We start from the raw sequence: 20,675 nt of genomic DNA on the forward strand, positions 1-20,675 counted from the left end.
TGAGAGTTCAGCAGAAGAATATACATATGAGAAAGTTGAACAATGTAATCACAATGTAACATAGGTTTGAAACAAGAAAATCATTTGTTGAAAATGATTTGAATTATTCGTAGTGATTCTTCTTTCTCGAGAAAATCATTTGTGGTCTTGCATAATTATAATATAAAAATAATTAATTTTTTTATTTTATTAATCGTTATTCAATAGCATATTTTGGTATAGTAAAAGATCCGCATATTGAAGGAGTGTTGTCACTAATTAATCATGAGATCTCAAGAAGAAGAAACCTATGAGAAGATCACTATATATTCAAACAATATAGGTTGAAACAAGAAAATTATTTGTTAAAAATGATTTTAATTATTTATAGTGTTTTTCTTTATTGAGAAAAATAAGTTTGTTACCTTAGTGATTTCTTTATCCAAATATAAATTTTCGTAATATAGTCTCACTAAATAATGAATCCATTAATAAAATTTTAAAAATATATCAATTTTTTTGACGTGAATGAAAAATAAAAAATTCAAGATCTTGCTTGAGATTATTATGATTTATTCGTTTAAAATTTTAAAATTTTTAGAGATAAATTTTATCTCTTTTTTATATTTAGTATTTTATGATCCTATTTTGACTTAAATGTGAATGTTATAAATGGTATAACTAGAACGATAATATTTTTTCTTTATACTTGGTCTCCTTTCAATTTCGTTTATAGGTAAATATTTTTAACAAATTTAAATTGATTTTATCTATTTTTTTTTCATTTTGAAGTAATTTATTATATGAATTATTTGTTATGAACTATTCCTATAATTTATTGGAGATTTTGACCTACATTTCTTTAGTTTATGTTGACTTATCTATTGATCAATGAAATATTTTTTTATGCTTTACTATTTGATAAATTTGTAAATCTAAATTATTTTTTTAATCTATCTTTATTTAATGATTACTTTTATTTAAATATTATCAGCACATTTTACGGATACTAATACTAGTTTAATATAAAAAAGAGTAAAGAAACAAAAAACTTATGGACGGCCAACGTAAATGTCGTCCACTCTGTCTACACGTGGTTGGCCAATGTATTCAACTTAGAAAAATAGCACCCAATCACATATTCTTTTTGTTTACTTAAAAAAAAAAGGTCTCCAATCAGATCTTTTTGTTTTTATCAGGCATCCAATCAGATCTACTAAAAAATAAAATTACATTTTCGTGCAAATTTAGCTAAGCGGTTTTGTGATTTATAAAATTTTTTTAGTTCGAGTTGTGTTTGATCATAAATATGCATTTGATTTATTTTTTGAATTTTGTGAGAAAAGATAGAGGTGAAAAAAGTGAAAATAAGCATTAAATTCTTATGACTAAATACTATACTTTTCATTTTTTTCACTAAAGTGAGATAATTTTTCAAAAAAATTGTAAAAATTTCATATGACCAAATGAATACTTAATTATACCCAACTGCAATTGAAATTTAAATAAATACTCCCTCCATTTTTTTATTTATTCTATTTGGATTGAAGACATCCTTTAATAAATTTTTTACTTCTATAAAATTAAAAATAATTTTATCAATATACTTTAATTAAATCTTATATATCTTTTAAAATTAATAATAATTATATTTATTAAACAAGAATATAATAAAAAATTATTTAAACTATTTTTAAAAAATTAAATGAACAAATATTTTGACATCTAGGCAGAATTCAAATGAAGTAAATAAAAAAAAATGGAGGGAGTAAGTAGTCATCATTTATTTGGAAGCATACTCGTAGTAATTTTATACTCCCTTCATTTCATATTAGTTGACCTCAATGGACTTGACACATTTATTAAAAAAATATTAATTAGAGATTTATTTTATCAAATTAGCTTTATTAATTATATTTTTAAAATATAAATTCGAGTAAATACACTTTATTTAGTCATTTCATGTTAAAAATAGTATTAAAAGAATATAAAAGAAATACTCTTAATTTCATTAAAAAATAACTAAATTAAAATAAATATTTTTAGAAAGAAAATCAACTAAAATAAAACGAGGGAGTAAGTAGTGGAATTCCTGACAAGTTATACATGTCTTTTTGGACCAACCTTCTTGTTTTCTTGTATGCTTGTCCCACTTGTTACCACTAATTATTAGCGATTGTAACTGCTATTAAATAAAGTAACGTATCATTTAAAAACAAACTCTCTATTTATCAGCTTTGATAAAATTTGCATATATATTATCCTTCACAAATTTAATTTGTGAAATTACACCGATTTACATGTACATTATAGTATCTTGTTAAGATATTATATATAAAATTATACTAAATATATATTATTATTTAATTAATATACCATTTATTTCATGCTACACACGGCCATGGTTTTTTTTATAGTTATAAATGAGGAAAAAAAGAAAAATCCAAAATGAAGCTTTATGTTTGGTCTTTCAATTGGTTCTCCATACTATGTAGGTATGTAATTTATGGAACATGATTTATTACTACTATTTCTTGATTAACTAGATATATATATTTCGTGCCCGCACGGGTTCAATATAGATTACTTTTCTGATTGACTTTCACATGACTTTCAATTCAGTCGTAAAACATATTATTATTCGAATCATTCTCTCTGTGGCACTTCGCCACAATTGGCACCTCCATCAATTGAACATCAACGATGCGTTCCTTCAAGGCAACCTGAAAGAGGAGGTGTACATGTACAACCGTCGAAATTTACTAATGATAACAAATCAACTCATATATATCGGTTGCGCAAGGCAATCGGTTGCGCAAGGCAATCTATGGCTTGAAACAAGCCCCTCGAGCGTGGTATAATACTCTCACAGGTTATCTCTCAACCATAAGCTTTGTTAAAATGAAATTTGATGCCTCGCTATTCGTTAGACAAGGTCTAGATGAGACAATGTTCGTCTTTATCTATGTAGACGACATTATTATCACTGGGAGCAACACTTCAAGTGTCGATCAGACTATCGCTTCTCTTGCTTCTAAATTTTCAATGAAAGATTTGAAAAATCTTCACTACTTTCTTGGTATTGAAGTGATACACAACTCTAATGGTTTAACTTTCACCCAAGCAAACTATGTGAATGAAATCCTGAATGATGAGTTAATGACTGACTGCAAAAGTGTTCATACGCTAATGAGTGCAATTGAGTTGCTCACACTGTCTGGTGGTACTCACTTGACTGATGCAACACACTATTGTTAGGTCTTAGGCACGCTTCAATATCTATCTTTCACTAGACTGGACCGCAATGAATAAGTTATTCCAATTTATGCAAGCATCGTCGGACCTTCACTATAAAGTTGTGAAACATGTTCTCCGCTATTTGCGTGGCACCATCCAGCCAAGCTTACGTGTAACTCCCATCGAGGACTTCAATCTATACATATACTCTGATGTAGATTAGGGTAAGGACATCGCAGATAGAGTTCCAATATCCGGATATATCCAGTTCCTTGATCACAATTCAATTAACTGGTCATTGAAGAAATAAAATATTGTCTTTCGCTCCTCCACTGAGTCTGAGCATGGAGCAGTGGCTAATGCCCTTTCTGAAACTACGTGGGTTACTAATCTTCTCACTGAGCTGCGCTTTCCAGTACATTAATTGCCTACCATTTTTTGTGTCAATCTTGGAGCCATGTTCTTAAGCAAAAATCCTGTCCTCCACAATCGTGTAAAGCATGCTGTAGTAGATTTTCACTTTGTTCGTCACCATGTCGACGTCAAAAGAGTGCGGGCTATTCAGATCAAGCGTTCCGATCAACTAGCAGACACCCTCACCAAGGAACTGCCTAAACATGTTTTTCAGCAAAATCTATCCAAGTTAGGCTTAGTAACCCATCTTTTAACTTGAGAGGACATATTGACACAAACCATTAGCCTCAGTTAATTTCTGTTAGTTCAATTATTAGTTAGTAGTTTAGTCAGTATTATTGTTTCAACAATTCTTGTTTATTTAAGATACCGTCCTAGTTATTTCACTAGTCATTGTTTATTTAGATTACGTTATTAGTGTTGGTCTAGGAATTTTCTCTGTAACTCTATTTAAAATACTTTTTGCAATTATTAATAAATAATTCTATCTAATACTTACTCTGCATTTATTTATCCCAATTAATATTTTCTTATTTTTTTTTTTTACTTGTTCAGTGTTCAAAAATAGATTAATTTTTTTCTTATGTTATATACTTTTTAACATATTACTAATCAATAGAAGTACTAGGAATCTAGAGTGATGAAATAAGAGTAAATGAAGAGACATCATAAGCATCTAAATCCAAATAAATATCTACCGCGTAGGGTAACGCATCAAATATATTTCAAAGCAACCCATCACCACATCCTCGCATTGAATTTAGCAAGCCATTAGTGATTTCACTCTCCTCACTCTTCCACTTCCCACTCCATAAGACCATTACACTACACCTGCATTTTCGGAAACTGCTCATTCCATCACCTATTCGTGGCTCCAGATCTACAGTAGCACCATCTCCATTGCCTTTTCTTTTTTCAAAATAAACACTTGTATTTGACTTGAACAGTACGTTGTCCAGTCAATAATAGTCAAGCCAAAAAAAGGTACTACTAGTCATTATCATCGACTGCTTTTTCTAAAGTTGCTAATGCCGTATTAGGTACTACGCAATATGTACTATATAAACAGTAAAAAACAAAAAGCAGCTAAGTTAACAACTTCGATCTGTAAATGCCATTGATTAGCTTAGGATTTTGAAAAAGAGTTATGGAGGAGTATATTAAGGAGAACTATGGAGAAGTAAAACCGAAGAATTCATCCGAGGAAGCACTTCAGAGATGGAGGCAGCTGTGTTGGCTAGTCAAAAATCCGAAACGTAGGTTCAGATTCACAGCGAATCTATCCAAACGCTTCGAAGCTCGTGCCATCCAGCGATCTAATCAGGTTAACCATCTCTTTCTTAGTAGAAGAAATATCTGTGCAGTTATTAGTAGTTAGTACAAAATATCTTCTTTTCTGTAGTTGACTTTTTCTTCTCATGTATTGGTTTACAATTTTGCCCTGACAAAGAAAGGTTATTGTAAAGAGAAATTTTGCGAGAAGTTTTTGTGACTGTGTCTTATGTAACTTCTAGGAAGTAGGATCTACTGGGGAAGTGCTATTTTCCAACTGAATACTCTCTATGTTCACTTTCACTTATGCATTTTGCATCTCGACAGTTAAACTTGACAAGCTTTGATGAACATTATAAAGATGTATGTTTCTATTGTAACAGTATGAAAAAGATTGCAATTTGAGTAGTATTTTTTCCTGTATCGATTTTGATTATCTAAATTTGAAATTAAAATATTAAATTAATCTTTTTCAATTTAGCCAAGAAGATTAGTTAAATTGACTCGTAAAGCAAAACGTGACAAGTAAAAGTGAAAGGATGCAGTAGTTCTTCCGTGTTCCCATACATACAAGCTCGCTATAGCTGCAACAAGTTGAAGCAGCAAAATAGAATAAAATGAATATAGAGGATTCATAGATGATAGTAGTATATATTTAGCTAAAAAAGAGCTTTAATGGAGAGCAAATCCTGAAAATGAAACCGTAGTTTGGAGTTAAGTTCCTATAGTGTCTATCGAAGAATGTGCCGGTTCTAGTTTCTTGTTGGTTTTCTTCCTTCCTAATTCTCCTTAACAAGTTAGGATCACATCTTTTCTGCAAGTTTCAGCTCGTTAACTTTATACTGACTCATTGAAGTTTGTTATCTCGTGGGTGTGAATTTCTAGCATTTCAAGTAGTATCGCTCTGTTGTGATCGAGTAAATATTTTCTCTAAAATAAGGAAAGACGTATGATAAGGCAGGAAGTATACTGCACCGTATTTTTTGATTCCAGTAGCTTGTTTCTCTATTCTTATTTCTGAAAATGGGTATATTCTGCATTTTCACTTATGTAGGAGAAACTAAGAGTTGCTGTTCTGGTTTCACAAGCTGCACTTAGCTTTATTCAAGGTATGTAATTGAGTATTTCAGTGAAACCAGCTTCCAGTATTTAAATTTTCTTCTTTAACTGATGTTCAGCTGAATATATTCAGGAGTAAGTTACACTGTCCCAGAGGAAGTGAAAACTGCAGGGTTTCAAATATGTGCTGATGAGCTGGGATCAATAGTTGAGGGCCATAATTCGAGGAAACTTAAACTTCATGGTGCGGTTGAGGGTATTGCAAAAAAGCTATCAACGTCAACAACCGATGGTATTTGTACTTCTGCTGATTTGCTTAGCCGACGAAAAGAAATATATGGAATCAATAAATTTATTGAGAGCCCACCAAGGGGCTTCTGGATTTTTGTATGGGAAGCTCTTCAAGATACAACTCTCATGATACTTGGTGTTTGTGCTTTTGTATCTTTGCTTGTTGGCATAATGACTGAAGGATGGCCGAAGGGTGCACATGATGGACTTGGTATTGTTGCGAGTATCCTGTTGGTTGTATTTGTTACTGCTACAAGTGACTATAGACAATCTTTACAGTTTAAGGATTTAGATAAAGAGAAGAAAAAAATTACAGTTCAGGTTACTAGAAATGGCTACAGGCAAAAAATATCAATATATGATTTACTTGCAGGCGATATTGTTCATCTTGCTATTGGGGATCAGGTACCAGCTGATGGACTCTTTCTCTCTGGTTTTTCTTTGTTGATAGATGAATCAAGTTTAACAGGAGAGAGTGAACCCATTAACGTGACCACTGAAAATCCCTTTCTCCTCTCTGGAACCAAAGTTCGTGATGGCTCGTGTAAAATGCTTGTCACTACTGTTGGGATGAGAACCCAGTGGGGTAAACTGATGGCTACTCTTAGTGAAGGTGGAGATGATGAGACCCCATTGCAGGTTAAACTGAACGGAGTGGCAACTATTATTGGTAAAATAGGTCTTTTTTTTGCTGTCATCACATTTGCTGTCTTGGTCCAAGGTTTATATAGCCGCAAACTAGAGGAAGGGTCCCAATGGAGCTGGTCTATGGATGATGCCCAAGAAATGCTGGAATACTTTGCTATTGCAGTTACAATTGTTGTGGTTGCTGTTCCTGAGGGGCTTCCTTTAGCTGTTACATTGAGTCTGGCATTTGCTATGAAGAAGATGATGAATGATAAGGCACTTGTGCGCCATTTGGCTGCTTGTGAGACAATGGGTTCTTCAACTACCATATGTAGTGACAAGACTGGGACACTAACAACTAATCATATGACAGTTGTAAAAGCATGCATTTGTGGTAAAATCATAGAAACTGAAAGCTGTAAGGATGGTTCTAATATCTGCTCTGAAGTTTCTAACTCTGCATTGAGAATATTAATCCAGTCTATATTCAATAATAATGGGGGAGAAATAGTAAAAAATGAAGATGGAAAAATTGAAATCCTGGGAACACCGACTGAAACTGCTCTTTTGGAGTTCGGTCTTTTGCTTGGAGGGAATTTCCTGGAAGAGCGTCAATCTTCTAGGCTTGTAAAGGTTGAGCCATTCAATTCTACGAAGAAGAGAATGGGTGTAATTATAGAACTTCCTGGAAAAGGTCTCCGTGCACACTGTAAAGGAGCATCTGAAATAATTTTGGCTTCATGTGACAATTTCCTAAGCTCTAGCGGTGAGATTGTTCCCCTAGATGAAACTTCTATTAACCATCTGAAAGATACGATTGACCTATTTGCTAATGAAGCTCTTCGAACTTTGTGCCTTGCCTACAAGGACATTAGTGATGAGTACCCTGCTGAAAATCCCATCCCCTTTGAGGGATATATCTGCATAGGAATTGTAGGCATTAAAGATCCCGTTCGTCCTGGAGTCAAGGAGTCTGTCGCAATTTGTAGGTCAGCTGGAATCACTGTGAGAATGGTCACTGGAGACAACATAAATACTGCCAAGGCTATTGCTAGAGAATGTGGAATTTTGACTGATGATGGCATTGCAGTCGAAGGTCCAGTATTTAGGATGAAGACTGAGGCCGAGCTGCAAGAAATGATTCCAAAATTACAGGTGCCTTCAGAAACAATTATTTCACTTGACTGCATTCATATGTTCTTTCCAGGATTGCATTTTCGAGTTGTTGATCTTGGATTGCTTTTTCACTTCATCTATCAAATAAAGAAATTCTGTTTATGCTCATACACAGAAAGTGATGAACTTCTAGTTCTTTTTACTTTGTATATTTATTTATAATCCTATTATTATTTCTCTTAATGTTGGCCTGGGGTGAGGTTGAATGGAGAAACATGCATATAGCCGACACCAACTTGTCGGGATAGAGTTAACTGTTGTTTTTGTTGTTGTTCATGCACAGCAAGCTGATTATTTTTGTCTGAGGTGGTTTGTGTGGATTGTCCTAGCTTCTTACTGGATTACCTTATCTCATTTGTTTGCTTGCTGCTGTTGATTGGGTGACAGAGTGTTATTAATATCTTCTTCATCTACTTGCTTAGGTGATGGCACGTTCTTCTCCAATAGATAAACATACGCTAGTGAAACATTTACGTACAACCTTCCAAGAAGTTGTTGCCGTGACTGGTGACGGCACTAATGATGCTCCTGCCCTCCATGAAGCAGATATAGGTCTTGCTATGGGCATTGCTGGGACTGAGGTGATACTTAATTACTGTTGTTTTATGAATTATCTTTTCAAACATTGCAATATTGAGAGCAGTGAGCACCAGCCCCTATTTCAACTGCAAATTATCCAATTTGATAAGTACTGGTATCCAGTGTATGTTTATTGCATAAAACATAAGAAGGGAGATTGTGAAAGCAATATTTCATAACTAGCAAACTATAGCAATTAATAATATCAGACATTTAACAATTCTCTTTTATTTGGAAGGATAATTGTCTATCAAAGAGGGTGAGTTCTTTCTGATTTGCTGGTGAAGTGCTAGCACAATTTGTTATATTCCACTCCACTTAAAATTGCTCTTTCCTTTGATTGATTTTATGTAAAGTATTTCCCATAAAAAAAATTAAGCTGTTTTTGTACAAAAATTCGACGCAGTATCTTCATTCTAGGAGAAACTACTAGTAAAATGACTAAATAGTTGACCATGTTGAGGGTAACATTAGAATGTTTGTCAGAAAATATTGAGTTGCATCTGCAATAACTGCACTTAGACCTGTTTGCTAGTTTAAAGTGGATGATGAAAATGGGAAGGTAAAAATATTATTTGTGCTTACATTGCTACCCCGGCCTGTTCTCCCAAATAATGAAATTGTAAAATTTTTTGGTGGAAGTTTGATTATGTGATTTTCCTTCACTCTTATCAGAGAGATTAGTTGTGTGTCTTTTGGGCCAAGGCAAATGCTGAATTTTGTCCTGTACAGTGAAGGAATTGTGACCATCTTCTTTCCAGCAATCTAATGTTCCTTCACAAAGAATTTACTATACAAAAATTTAGAAGTTTTGACATGGCTATTCTTTCTTTTTTCTGCTGCATGCTCATGGCTTTCTTCTCTCTTTATTGCTATGGAGATCATGACCCTTTTCCTCAACTACCTAATGTTCCTTCACTGAGAATTTACTCTACCACAAATACAAAATTTCGTCATGGCTCCGCTTTCTTTATCTACCAAGGGCTATTGTACATCTCTCATTTTATATCTTCTTTCTGTAATGCCATAAACAACTTAGCTTCACTTGCACTATCTCTCCTATTAAGCCTTTTCTCTGTACAATTTAGGCATTTCATTGATCTTTATTTGGTCAAAGATTATAAATCATATAGATTCAGTTATACATATTCAGTTATAAAAGAGTATAGATATGATTATTATTTTGTTAACTATTGATGTTGAATATGTATAAGTTCGCAATTGCTGTTAGTGGGTCCTTTTCTGAATGACTACTCTCCTGATAATTGATATGTGTTAGTTCATCTTCCTATTGACTATGTAAACTTTGTAATTAGATTTATTTTTTTGATAAAGAAAGCTTGTAATAGATTTGGCAGTTGTACTGTTAAACCATGAATTCGTTATTTTAGGATCCCAGTGATTCCTTCTACTATTTCTGGCTTTATAAAGTTAAAGAGCTGCTATCCATCAGCACTTTGAGATGTTGCAAAATTTTCATTCGGCAACTGGTTTAACCTCCCGTTTTCATCTCTAACATTTGTAGCGTCCATAGTATATTCCCTTTGCAATTTGGACTTCGAAGTGAAAAAGATTTGTCATGTCATTTTGCTTTGCGTAGTAGGAAATAGTGGGTATTTTATGTGGTTACTTGATGTTTATTTATTTTCTTGGAGTCATCATGTTGTCTGGTCTTTTGTTCCAGGTAGCTAAAGAGAGTGCTGACGTTATAATTTTAGATGATAATTTCTCAACAATTGTGACTGTGGCCAAATGGGGACGCTCAGTTTATGTGAATATTCAAAAGTTTGTTCAATTTCAGCTGACCGTAAATGTGGTTGCCTTGATTGTCAACTTTTCTTCAGCCTGTTTAACAGGTAGCGTATCTTGACCTACGAATTACTTTTTACTACTTTTAACACATTTTCCCTGGAAGTTGTAATTTTGAGATGCATCTTCTGTACATTTTCAGGGAGTGCTCCACTTACTGCTGTTCAGCTTCTATGGGTCAACATGATCATGGACACACTGGGAGCTCTTGCACTAGCTACTGAACCTCCTACTGATGACTTGATGAAGCGAACGCCTGTAGGAAGGAAGGGGAACTTCATTAGCAATGTCATGTGGAGGAACATTTTGGGACAGTCTTTTTACCAATTTGTAGTTATATGGTATCTTCAAACTACTGGCAAAGCTCTCTTTCATCTTGATGGCTCAGATGCTGACTTGATTCTGAACACAGTTATTTTCAACTCTTTTGTCTTCTGTCAGGTAATTTACCGGTTTGCCTTTCCAAAATATAATCTTTCACTATATTCTTGAGTAGATTCACATCTTGTTGCTGTTAATTGATATATGTAAAATGAGTTAAATGCACAGATATCTGCACTTCATCAGAGAAAAAAAACATAGATAGGTTACTGCAAATTTACATGAAAGCTTTCTCAGTATTGTCATTTTGTTTCCACAATGGAAAAAAAGCATGTCATCTCAAATCCACATTTAAGTCGACCGAGGAGGTTGAAAACGCCTGGTAGAACTATTGCTATTTATAGGACATCACTTAATCCACTCGTAATACCTAAGTGTAATCTTTGTGTTTCTTGCAGGTTTTCAATGAGATTAGTTCTAGAGATATGGAAAAGATAAATGTCTTCAATGGTATATTCAACAACTATGTTTTCGTTGCCGTCCTCAGCTCTACAGCTCTTTTCCAAATCATTATTGTTGAATTCCTTGGTACTTTCGCAAGTACTACTCCTCTTACATGGCACCAGTGGTTTACAAGTGTTGCAATTGGATTCCTGGGAATGCCGATTGCTGCTGCCATCAAGATGATCCCAGTAGGATCAAGCTGAATTCAAGCTGGAGAAACTAGTAAGTTACAACTTGCTTGAGCTTCACCCAAGGGCATCCACTCAAATGTTTGCAGCTATCAATCGAAGTGTCAAAGCGCAGAGACTTGAATGGCAGAGATCCTTACACAAAATCATAGCAAGAGTTGGTCAATTTGATCAATTTCCAACAGCTTCTTATAACAGTTGGAAAACCACTTCTGAGGATGCTCAACTGCTTGGTGCTCCTTAAAACACCTTAAGGGAAATTGAAATTCTAGATCAATGACTTGTGAAGTACTTCTGAACATGCCGTGGTTGTAATGACACCTTGATGGTTTTGGTTCATTGCATCATCATATCAATATTTGGAAACACAATCATATTCAATCATCTCTTTTTGTACGTTCTCCATTTATTTCAGCCCTTACTAGATCTTTCAGTGTTGTTTTGAGGTAATTCAAGTTACTACCTTGTCATTATACCAAAGTTTTCATTCAACAATGGTTTAGGTTCTCTGTCGAGAGATCATCAATCTACATCTCACTCTGTAGTCTGAATGGTGTCTATAGCAAGCACCATATGACTGACTACATTTGCCGCAAAAGCTTTACCTCAGCTACTGGTATTTTGGTGGCCGAACTGAAATCCTACTATGTGACATTTTCGTATCAATTCCCATACTTGCGATTGGAGTTGGTAACCTTTATGTGCATGCTAATACTTGTGCTATCGTCAACTTCTAGTATAGATTCAGGTGCCAAGGTTTTAAAAGAAGATTGCACAATGTCATGGACTGCATATTTTGAAAGACAGTTTTCTTTTTTCTTCATTGGAGTTCCCTTTATGGCACTGAGAAGTCCCATTTTAAGAGATGAAACACCCTTTAACAAAGACTACTCTAGTATTGGGGCTCAAACCCGAAATTACTAGTCATTTTTAAAAACGAAGGGTGCCATCTCTCTACCAAAACCAGTAGGAGATGGGAAAAAGTATTGACTGAACAGAGAACGAAACTCCCTCTCACCCACCCCCGCCTAGCGCCCTCTGTGGTACATCCCACTCAAAAACATAAGGAAACAATAAACCAGTCGATCAATCAACTGTTGTGAACTTCACATTCAAAGAAAGAGTGACAATTGTGTAGTGTGATTCTCCAACGAGCAAGGTATGAATTGTGATGTACATATTGTTTATGCTGTGACTCAGTGATATAATACATGATCTACAATAACTAGTAGAATAGCAATTTAGGAGTCATTTATACAATAATAAAAAAGAGTTTTCTTTATCTGCGCCCTTTTATAAACATTTACACAATGGATAACTTCAAGACATTCAAACCAAATGTCCTAAAATATGAACAGAGAGAAGAAGCACATACGTCCTAAAATATTAGTACTAATATTAACAATCAATCAGTCCAACATACGTAGTAGAATCAATGAAACCCCTATTAACTCTTCATTTAACAGCTATGATACCCATTTATCCTGCTGTTGAGATTTCAGCAAAAAATCTATTTGCCTATATCCAATATATTCAACAGAAAAAAAGGCTAATCACATCTGAATACTGAGAAAATTCATGCCAAAAAATCTTTACAACAGTAATGTTTCTTCTGCTGTGGTTGTTTGTCATCATCCTCATACGTGCTCGTTCAGCTGTCGCAGTCTATTGTAGCAGTACCACACATTATTCTGAAATTAACGCAGAAATTTCATTAGATTAGAAAATGAATTTACAATTATAAAAAAAATAAAAAAATCAGAACAGACTTACAATTTGAAGAAGTCCATTTAAAGGCAAGGCATTTATCTGAATCCCCACTTGTTCTATAGTCAAATTTCCGTTTACTGCTAACAATGTTGCAGCTGCTGCTATTACAGATGGTCTATGATTCATTAACCTCCCACCTGCTTAAACCATCCAGAAGTATAGTTAATTACACCTAATTAACAAATAATCAGAAAACAGTAATTAATGAATTACCTTGAAGAACACTCAAGACGATTTCATAAATTCTCATTCTTGTTAAGTATTTGCTTGGAACATCTCTAGCAAATCTTGATAGGAAAAATCGTATGAAATTAAAAGGAGTAACATATCGCATATCCCAACGAAAATCACCAAGAATCATCAACTCCATTTTCCTTATATGATCCACATTAATGCCGAAAGTTCCTACTGGATAATGTGATAATGGTGGCACATTTTCTCTACTTTCATCCATTTTTGCAGCTAATGATAAACATGCCACTGATATTAATCTCACCATCCTGTACTGTCCAACCTAATTTTTTTTTTTTTTTTAAATCAGAAAATAATCCAAACAAATAAAAATGATAAACAAATTCAGAAAACCATTTTCTGAGGAATCAAATTTTTTCTTACTTCTACTATTCGCTCGAGAAGAAATCTGTCCACATATGTCACTGCTGTGTAAAGTGTTTGTACATGAAACCCGAATTGTGGCCCTGTGATCTATATCATGGCAAAAACAATCTAATTAGCCTTTTTTCACAACATCGAATAACAAGTGGGGTTTAGAAAGGGTAGTGTATACGCACGCATACATGTAAATTTAATCAAGAAAATAGAGATATTGAGTTGTTGATTACTAACTCTGAGAATGTAATGGATTGCATGACGGCGAATTTCTTGAATCCAAATGTCATTCATAATATCTGCAGCTTGTTGATCATTTAGTCGAGCATTGTTGACTTCGTTGCCAATTAATAACTGTATGTAATTTATCTCATCGTGGTCATCACCACCGCCATTTTCTTGTTGCATTTCTTCTTCTTCTTCTTCTTCACTTGACGAACTTTCCATCTTTTAGTTTCTTTTGTGTTTTGGTTCTGTTTCTTTAGTAGTTCTCGTGATATTTATACGTGTGTTTTTTCTAAACTACCAAGAATAACCGTTTGTGGGGGTGGGGGTGGGGATTGGGGTAGAGGTGGGTTTCCAAAATTTAAAGTTATGAATTCATATCAACTAGTCATGAATTTTTATACTTAAAATTTATACTTCAGATTAAAAGTACCGAGTTTAGTTGAATCTCGTATCATAACTTTGCATTCACCTCTAGTTAAGGCAGATCCAAAATTTACAACACCAACAAATTTCAGTGTACGCAGTCCATACCATTACCTCCGAAGAAGTAGAGAGACTGTTTCCGATAGACCCCTGGCTCAAGACAAAGGACTGTAAATAAAGTCGTAATGAAACATAAAACAAGATAGAATAACATAAATAAGGCACCCACGAAGTAATACCATACACTAACAAACCAAAGGCACCCACCACACCACACTCAAACTCTCCTAACTAGCAGCTCCAACCTATGGACACAGCTCTAAGACTATCAACCTGGCTACACTAAAGCTCTCCTAACTACTGGCTACGACTCACCTACACGCTCTAGCCTTCTAACCTTGTTAGCGTCCTCCATACCTTCTTATCTAGGTCATGTCCCCAGTAAGCTGTAACTGCTCCATGTCATGTCTAATCACCTCCTTTCAGTATTTCTTCGATCTACCTCTACCCCGCCTGAAACTATCCAAAGCTAGTCTCACACACCTACGAACTGGGGCATCCGTGCACCTCCTCATCACATATTCAAAACATCTCTGCCTCACTACCCACATCTTGTCCTCTACCGAGGCCACTCCCACCTTCTCCTGGATAGTCTCATTCCCAACCCTATCTACCCTAGTAAGTCCACACATCCAACGCAACATCCTCATATTCGCCACCTTCAATTTTTGGATGTGGGAGTTATTCTTGACTGGCCAACATTCAGCTTTATACAGTATGACCGAACGGACTGTCACTCTATAAAATTTTCCTTTAAGCTTGGGTAACACCTTCTTATCACACAACACTCCCTAGGCGAGACTCCACTTCATCCATCCTGCCCCAATACGATGAGAGACATTCTCGTCAATCTCTCCATTCCCCTGAATTATAGACACAAGTTACTTAAAACTATCCCTCTTACAAACAACCCGGGAACCCAACCTCACTACCACGTCTTCCTCCTGCCTCAAGTCATTAACTTGCATTCTATATACTCCGTCTTGGTCCTACTCAACTTGAACCCTTTGGACTTACGAGTTTGTCTCCAAACCTCCAATTTATCATTTACAACCTTCGCGTCTCATTAATCAAAATTACATCATCCGCAAATAGCATACACCATGACACCTCTCCTTGAATACGCCGCCGCGTCAACACATCCATCACCAACGCAAACGAAAACAGGCTAAGAGTCGACCCCTGATGCAACCCTGTCAAGACATGAAAATGCTCTGGATCTCCTCCCGCCGTCCTCACCCGAGTCTTCGTTCCATCATACATGTCCTTAATCAATATGATGTACGACACTGGAACCCCTCTCACCTCCAAGCATCTCCAAAGAACCTCCCTAGGGACTTTGTTGTACGCCTTTTCCAGGTCGATGAACATCATGTGTAAGTCCCTCTTCCTTTCCCTATACTGCTCCACCCAGATCCAAAATTTAATCTTTATAAATTCAATTTTTATATTAGAGCTTGTTATTATGCTTTGATTAGTTATTCCGCCCTCAAAGTGGGATAAAAGAGACACCGTAATCCTTAGATAGCTAATCCAGGATAGGTTTCGCGCAATTTTATTCCAATCAAATATGATATAAACTCACTCTAAAATTTATTCCTTATCCCTTATAAGTCCTTAGTGCTCAACTTCTTATAACAATTGGATAACCGCTTTTGAGGATACTCAACTACTTGGTGCTCCTTGAAACACCCTCAATGACTTGTGAAGTATAATTTCTTCTGAACATGCCATGGTTGTAATGACACCTTCGATATGGTATGCTTCTGGTTGGTTTTGTTTCATTGCATCATCATATCAATATTTTGGGAACAATCATATTCCATTTTCTCTTTTTGTTCCTTCTCCATTTATTTTAACCATTACTAGATCTTTCTGCTTTTGTTTTGAGGCAATTCAAGTTACTACCTTTTCATTATCCCAACATTCTCGTTTAACAATGGTTACGGACCTCTGTTGAGGGATCCTCCAATCTACATCTCATTCTGAAGTCTGAATGGTGACTATAGCAAGCATCATACTAAAGTCTATTCAGAGAAATAATGATACTTGTGATTGGAATAATAACAAGTACACCCATGCTTTAGTTTAAGGTCGTCTACTATAATCAGTTGGGCAGTAGCTACTGACTGCATATTTTGACAAGACAGAGAGTTTTTGCAGATTTCACACAATGTATAGCTTCAAGAAATTCAAACTCAATCACTTACAAGTCGAGGAGTTTTCTTGAGATATTCTCAATAGAGAGAGAAGCAGCAGACATGTCCTAAAATATTAGTGTTAACAATCAATCGGTTCCAACATGTACTAAAATTAATGAACCCCCTAATCAAACTGAGCTATGCCACCCCATATCCAATATTCAATATTCAATAGAAAGAATGCTAGTAACAATCTGAACTGAGAAACTTCTTGCCAAAAACTCTTTACAACAGTAATGTTTCTTCTGCTGGGATTGTTTGTCATCATCTCATATGTGCTCGTTCAGCTCTCGCAATCTATTGTAGCAGTACCAAACATTATTCTGAAATTAACACACAAATTCCATTAGATTATAAAAGACATAATATGAAAAAAAAAGGAATATAAATTTTTTTAGAAAAGGATCATGAAAACTTACAATTTGAAGAGGTCTATTTAAAAGCGGCAAGGCATTTATATGAATCCCCACTTGTTCTATAGTCAAATTTCTGTTTACTGCTAACAATGTTGCAGCTGCTGCTATTACAGATGGTCTATGATTTATTAACCTCCCACCTCTTAACAAAACAAGGCAAAACTTTAATTAATTACTCCTAATTAACAAAAAAATCAGAAAACATGGGAAATTAATTACCTCGAAGAACACTCATGATGATTTCATCAATTCTCATTCTTGTTAAGTATCTGCTTGGAACATCTCTAGCAAATCTTGGTAGGAGAAACTGTATGAAATCAAAAGGAATAACATAATGCAAATCCCCATTGAATTCATAACGAATCCTCAACTCCATTTCCCTTATTTCATTCACATTAATGCCCAAGTTTCCTACTGGATAACGTGATAATGGTGGCACATTTTCTATACTTTCATCCATTGTTGCAGCCAATGATAAACATGCCACTGATAATATTCTCACTTCCTTGTAATCTTCAAACTAAAATTTTTAAAAAGAATCAGAAAACAACACAATAGAATAAAAAAATATATATAGTAGTACCATTTTCAGAGGAATCAAATATTTTCTTACATCTATTCTGTTAGCGGCAAGAAATCCGTCCACATATATCACTGATTTGTAAAGTGTCTGTGCACGTAATCCAAATTGTTGCCCTTTCTGTATCAAAATTGAAAAAGAATTAGTCTTTCTCACAGCGAGCTACGATAAATTTAGAGTAATTCCACAAGCTACGATAAATTTAGAGTAATTCCACAAGTAATTGCACAAGTGTTCCCCGTATACATGTAAATTTATGAAAATAATGAAATGGGGTTGTTGATTACTAACTGTGACAATGTAAAGGATTGCTCGATGACGAACTTCTTGCTCCCAAATTTCATCCATAATATCTGAATGTTGGTGATCATATGGTTCAGGATTTGCATGACCATTTAGTCCATCGTAGTTAGTTTCATGAAGAATTAGAAACTGTATGTGATCATCTCATTAGCGTCGTCATCGTCGTCATCATTGTCATCACCACCGCCATTTTCTTGTTGCACTTCTTGTTCTTCTTCTTCGTCACTTGACGAACTTTCCATCCCTTTTTTTTTTTTTTTTGGTTTCTCTTTCGTTGCTGGTTCTTGTGATATTATGAATACGTGAGCTTTTTATACTACCAATATAATAACCGTTCTATATAATAATACTTATAGTAATAACTGAAAAATAAAAGAAAAAGAAAAAAGGGAAAGGGCGGAAGGGTGATTTTAGTGAAATTTAGGAGTTAGTTTTGAGTCAAACTTCTTTTTTTTTTGTTGCCCAAGGTATCTCCACAGTCGCCAGCCGTAAGACTAATTTTCCGTTCCTCGGTTAGTGCATTTTACGGTAGGGAACTGACCACAGAATTTGCTCCATTCGTCAGAGGCGTGGATCGAATCCCCGACCTCTTGTTGACTGAGCTTGGAATAGAGAACACGGTGTGTGGGTGAGTGGGGTGGGTGGGTTGGGTTGGGTGGGTGGATTTGGGGGTGGGGTGGGGATTAGAGTATTTACAGTTTTTAGAGTTGAACCTATTACTATATTTTAAAAGTCATGGATTTATATCAATTACAATAACATATTCAGTGTATTTACATAAAATAGGATCTGGAGGTAAAATTACGCAATTCATGTCACTGCCTCATAAATAAAGTAAAAAGGTTGTTTCCGATAGACTCTCGGCTCAGGACAGATAACAATATAACAAACAAAAAAAATACAAAAGAACACAACAAAATGAGATAACACTACGCTAGATAATAAAGGAAATAAGACAACTTAAATGTAATACTATAAACTATATATTCGAAATCATAAATATCACTGAAATCAGTGGCGAAGCCACATTTACTCCAAGCGGTTCATCTGAACCCCCTTCGACGGAAAATTATACTGTTTTTATACTATGATTAAAAATATTTTTTATGCATATATAGTAGATGTTGAACTCCCTTCGACTAGTTCGTATATATACTTCTGAACCTCCTCAATGAATATCCTGGCTCTGCCACTGTGCATGCCAGGGGCGGAGCTACCCTTAGGCCAGGAAGTTCATTCGAATTCACTTTGACGGAAAACTATACTATTTATATATAGTTAAAATTATTTTTTATGTATTTATTATAGATGTCGCCACTGACTCAAACATCGCAAACAAGAAATTACAGCGCAGATACAAACAAAGCACTTTTACCTACTATTACGGAGGAACTCCTATCCACTAACTCTTTACCCTATTTCACGATCTCCATACCGTTCTATCAATGAACATGTCCTTCGTAAGCTGTAACTGCTCCATGTCATGCCTAATCACCTCTCCCTCCAATAATTTTTCAATTTATCTGCACCCCGCCTAAAATCATCCATAGTCAGTCTTGCACACCTCCATACTAGAACATCAGTGCTTAGTTTAGATGAATCTGCTACCATCACTTTACATTCGTCTTAAATTAAGTCGGATCCAAATTTTCATCTTTGTAAGTTCAATTTTTAAATTTCTTAAGACTCGCTTTGTTGGGAAAAAGGTTATTTCAGGATTCATTGTCTTGGAATTAGTTATTGCATGATTATTATTTCACTCTCAACCTGGGATAAATATTACACTAAAATTCTTGAATAATTAACTTGAGAATAAATTATTTGGTACTTTTACCCCAATTAAACATGAATTAAATTCATCATAAAAGTAATTTCAAAATTAATTATTTTTTATCCTCATTTCAAACAAGTCCTTGGTGTTCAACTAATTAATATATTTAAAAAATTGTGAGTTCATAGCATCATCATTACTCTGTCTCGGGGGAGTGGGTGTTTGTCACACTGTATAATAATAAGAGAAAATATATCAAATCTCCCCTCAACTTGTAGTCAAAATTTACTTTAGATCCTAAACTAATCAGACAATTATTTATCCCCTTAACAACTTTAAAATGTATTAGTTTCACCCCTAAAGATGTAATACCACTTTCACAATAAGAATGCGTTACACGCGCCCACACGTCAGCGACACATCATTGCCACATCGGAGCCACGTAAATATTTTTTTTAATTTATATATATATATATATATATATATATAAATTTAAAAATAAAAAATAAAAAACACCCCATTTTCTTTCTTCTTCAGTCACCCCTGCCACCACTCCCCCGCCCCCTCCCTTGCCCCTTGCCCCTTGCCCTGCTCTTCCTCCTTCTCCATCAAACCCATCCACCCCCACCCCTTATCCCTGCAAACACCGCGCCTCTCCCTCCCCAACCACGTCGGTCTTTCTTTCTACTCCTGTCAAATAAATTCGTTCATCCCCATCCCTGCAAACACTGTCTCCCCTGCCCCTTTTTTTTTCTCTCCTCGGTAAATTTGCAGAGACTTTCAAACAAATTGGCACCATTTCTCAAACAAATTCATCACACACGATTGTTCAAAATTCTCCCCCGCAAATACAAAACG

The 20,675-nt window shown here is 35.0% G+C and overlaps 3 protein-coding genes across 4 annotated transcripts; 1 reads left to right on the top strand and 2 right to left on the bottom strand.

Annotated features, from left to right (window-relative positions):
• The first annotated feature begins 4,261 nt into the window (after positions 1–4,261).
• Positions 4,262–11,840, top strand: LOC107867231 (calcium-transporting ATPase 1). 2 transcript variants are annotated; one of them, XM_047411128.1, is made up of 8 exons: positions 4,347–4,614; positions 4,756–4,954; positions 5,957–6,011; positions 6,095–8,034; positions 8,478–8,636; positions 10,319–10,490; positions 10,586–10,884; positions 11,223–11,840. In XM_047411128.1, exons 2-8 carry the CDS (start codon positions 4,778–4,780, stop codon positions 11,469–11,471), a joined length of 3,051 nt encoding a protein of 1,016 aa, XP_047267084.1. In that variant the 5' UTR covers positions 4,347–4,614; positions 4,756–4,777; the 3' UTR covers positions 11,472–11,840. The 2 variants fall into 2 exon arrangements, with proteins under 2 accessions (XP_016568865.2, XP_047267084.1); XM_016713379.2 differs by having other exon boundaries at positions 4,262–4,954.
• Positions 11,841–12,534: 694 nt separating this feature from the next.
• On the bottom strand, positions 12,535–14,373 carry LOC107868626 (cyclin-D5-1-like). The gene is made up of 5 exons (XM_016715307.2): positions 14,073–14,373; positions 13,842–13,931; positions 13,440–13,740; positions 13,230–13,363; positions 12,535–13,147 (listed from the first exon to the last, which is right to left on the bottom strand). Exons 1-5 carry the CDS (start codon positions 14,280–14,282, stop codon positions 13,094–13,096), a joined length of 789 nt encoding a protein of 262 aa, XP_016570793.2. The 5' UTR covers positions 14,283–14,373; the 3' UTR covers positions 12,535–13,093.
• Positions 14,374–17,016: 2,643 nt separating this feature from the next.
• On the bottom strand, positions 17,017–18,288 carry LOC107869462 (cyclin-D5-1-like). Its single transcript, XM_016716002.2, has 6 exons — positions 18,177–18,288; positions 18,035–18,096; positions 17,777–17,863; positions 17,383–17,683; positions 17,167–17,303; positions 17,017–17,070 (listed from the first exon to the last, which is right to left on the bottom strand). The coding sequence occupies exons 1-6, from the start codon at positions 18,286–18,288 to the stop codon at positions 17,017–17,019; spliced, it is 753 nt and encodes a 250-aa protein (XP_016571488.2).
• Between the last annotated feature and the right edge of the window lie 2,387 nt (positions 18,289–20,675).

Source organism: Capsicum annuum, chromosome 4 (assembly GCF_002878395.1).
Source record: "Capsicum annuum cultivar UCD-10X-F1 chromosome 4, UCD10Xv1.1, whole genome shotgun sequence".
Lineage (NCBI taxonomy): Eukaryota > Viridiplantae > Streptophyta > Magnoliopsida > Solanales > Solanaceae > Capsicum > Capsicum annuum.

Bases quoted from the DNA above. Each gene is read 5' to 3' on its own strand.
- LOC107869462 (XM_016716002.2), bottom strand. From the start codon at position 18,288: ATGGAAAGTTCGTCAAGTGACGAAGAAGAAGAACAAGAAGTGCAACAA. The intron at 18,097-18,176 runs GTTTCTAATTCT...ACCAACATTCAG, and splicing joins TAATGAGATGATCACATACA to ATATTATGGATGAAATTTGG. The intron at 17,864-18,034 runs GTTAGTAATCAA...ATTTTGATACAG, and splicing joins CAATCCTTTACATTGTCACA to AAAGGGCAACAATTTGGATT.
- LOC107867231 (XM_016713379.2), top strand. From the start codon at position 4,778: ATGGAGGAGTATATTAAGGAGAACTATGGAGAAGTAAAACCGAAGAAT. The intron at 8,035-8,477 runs GTGCCTTCAGAA...CTACTTGCTTAG, and splicing joins AAATGATTCCAAAATTACAG to GTGATGGCACGTTCTTCTCC. The intron at 8,637-10,318 runs GTGATACTTAAT...CTTTTGTTCCAG, and splicing joins TGGGCATTGCTGGGACTGAG to GTAGCTAAAGAGAGTGCTGA.
- LOC107868626 (XM_016715307.2), bottom strand. From the start codon at position 14,282: ATGGAAAGTTCGTCAAGTGAAGAAGAAGAAGAAGAAGAAATGCAACAA. The intron at 13,741-13,841 runs GTAAGAAAAAAT...AAAAAAAATTAG, and splicing joins TTCTCGAGCGAATAGTAGAA to GTTGGACAGTACAGGATGGT. The intron at 13,364-13,439 runs GTAATTCATTAA...TGGTTTAAGCAG, and splicing joins CGTCTTGAGTGTTCTTCAAG to GTGGGAGGTTAATGAATCAT.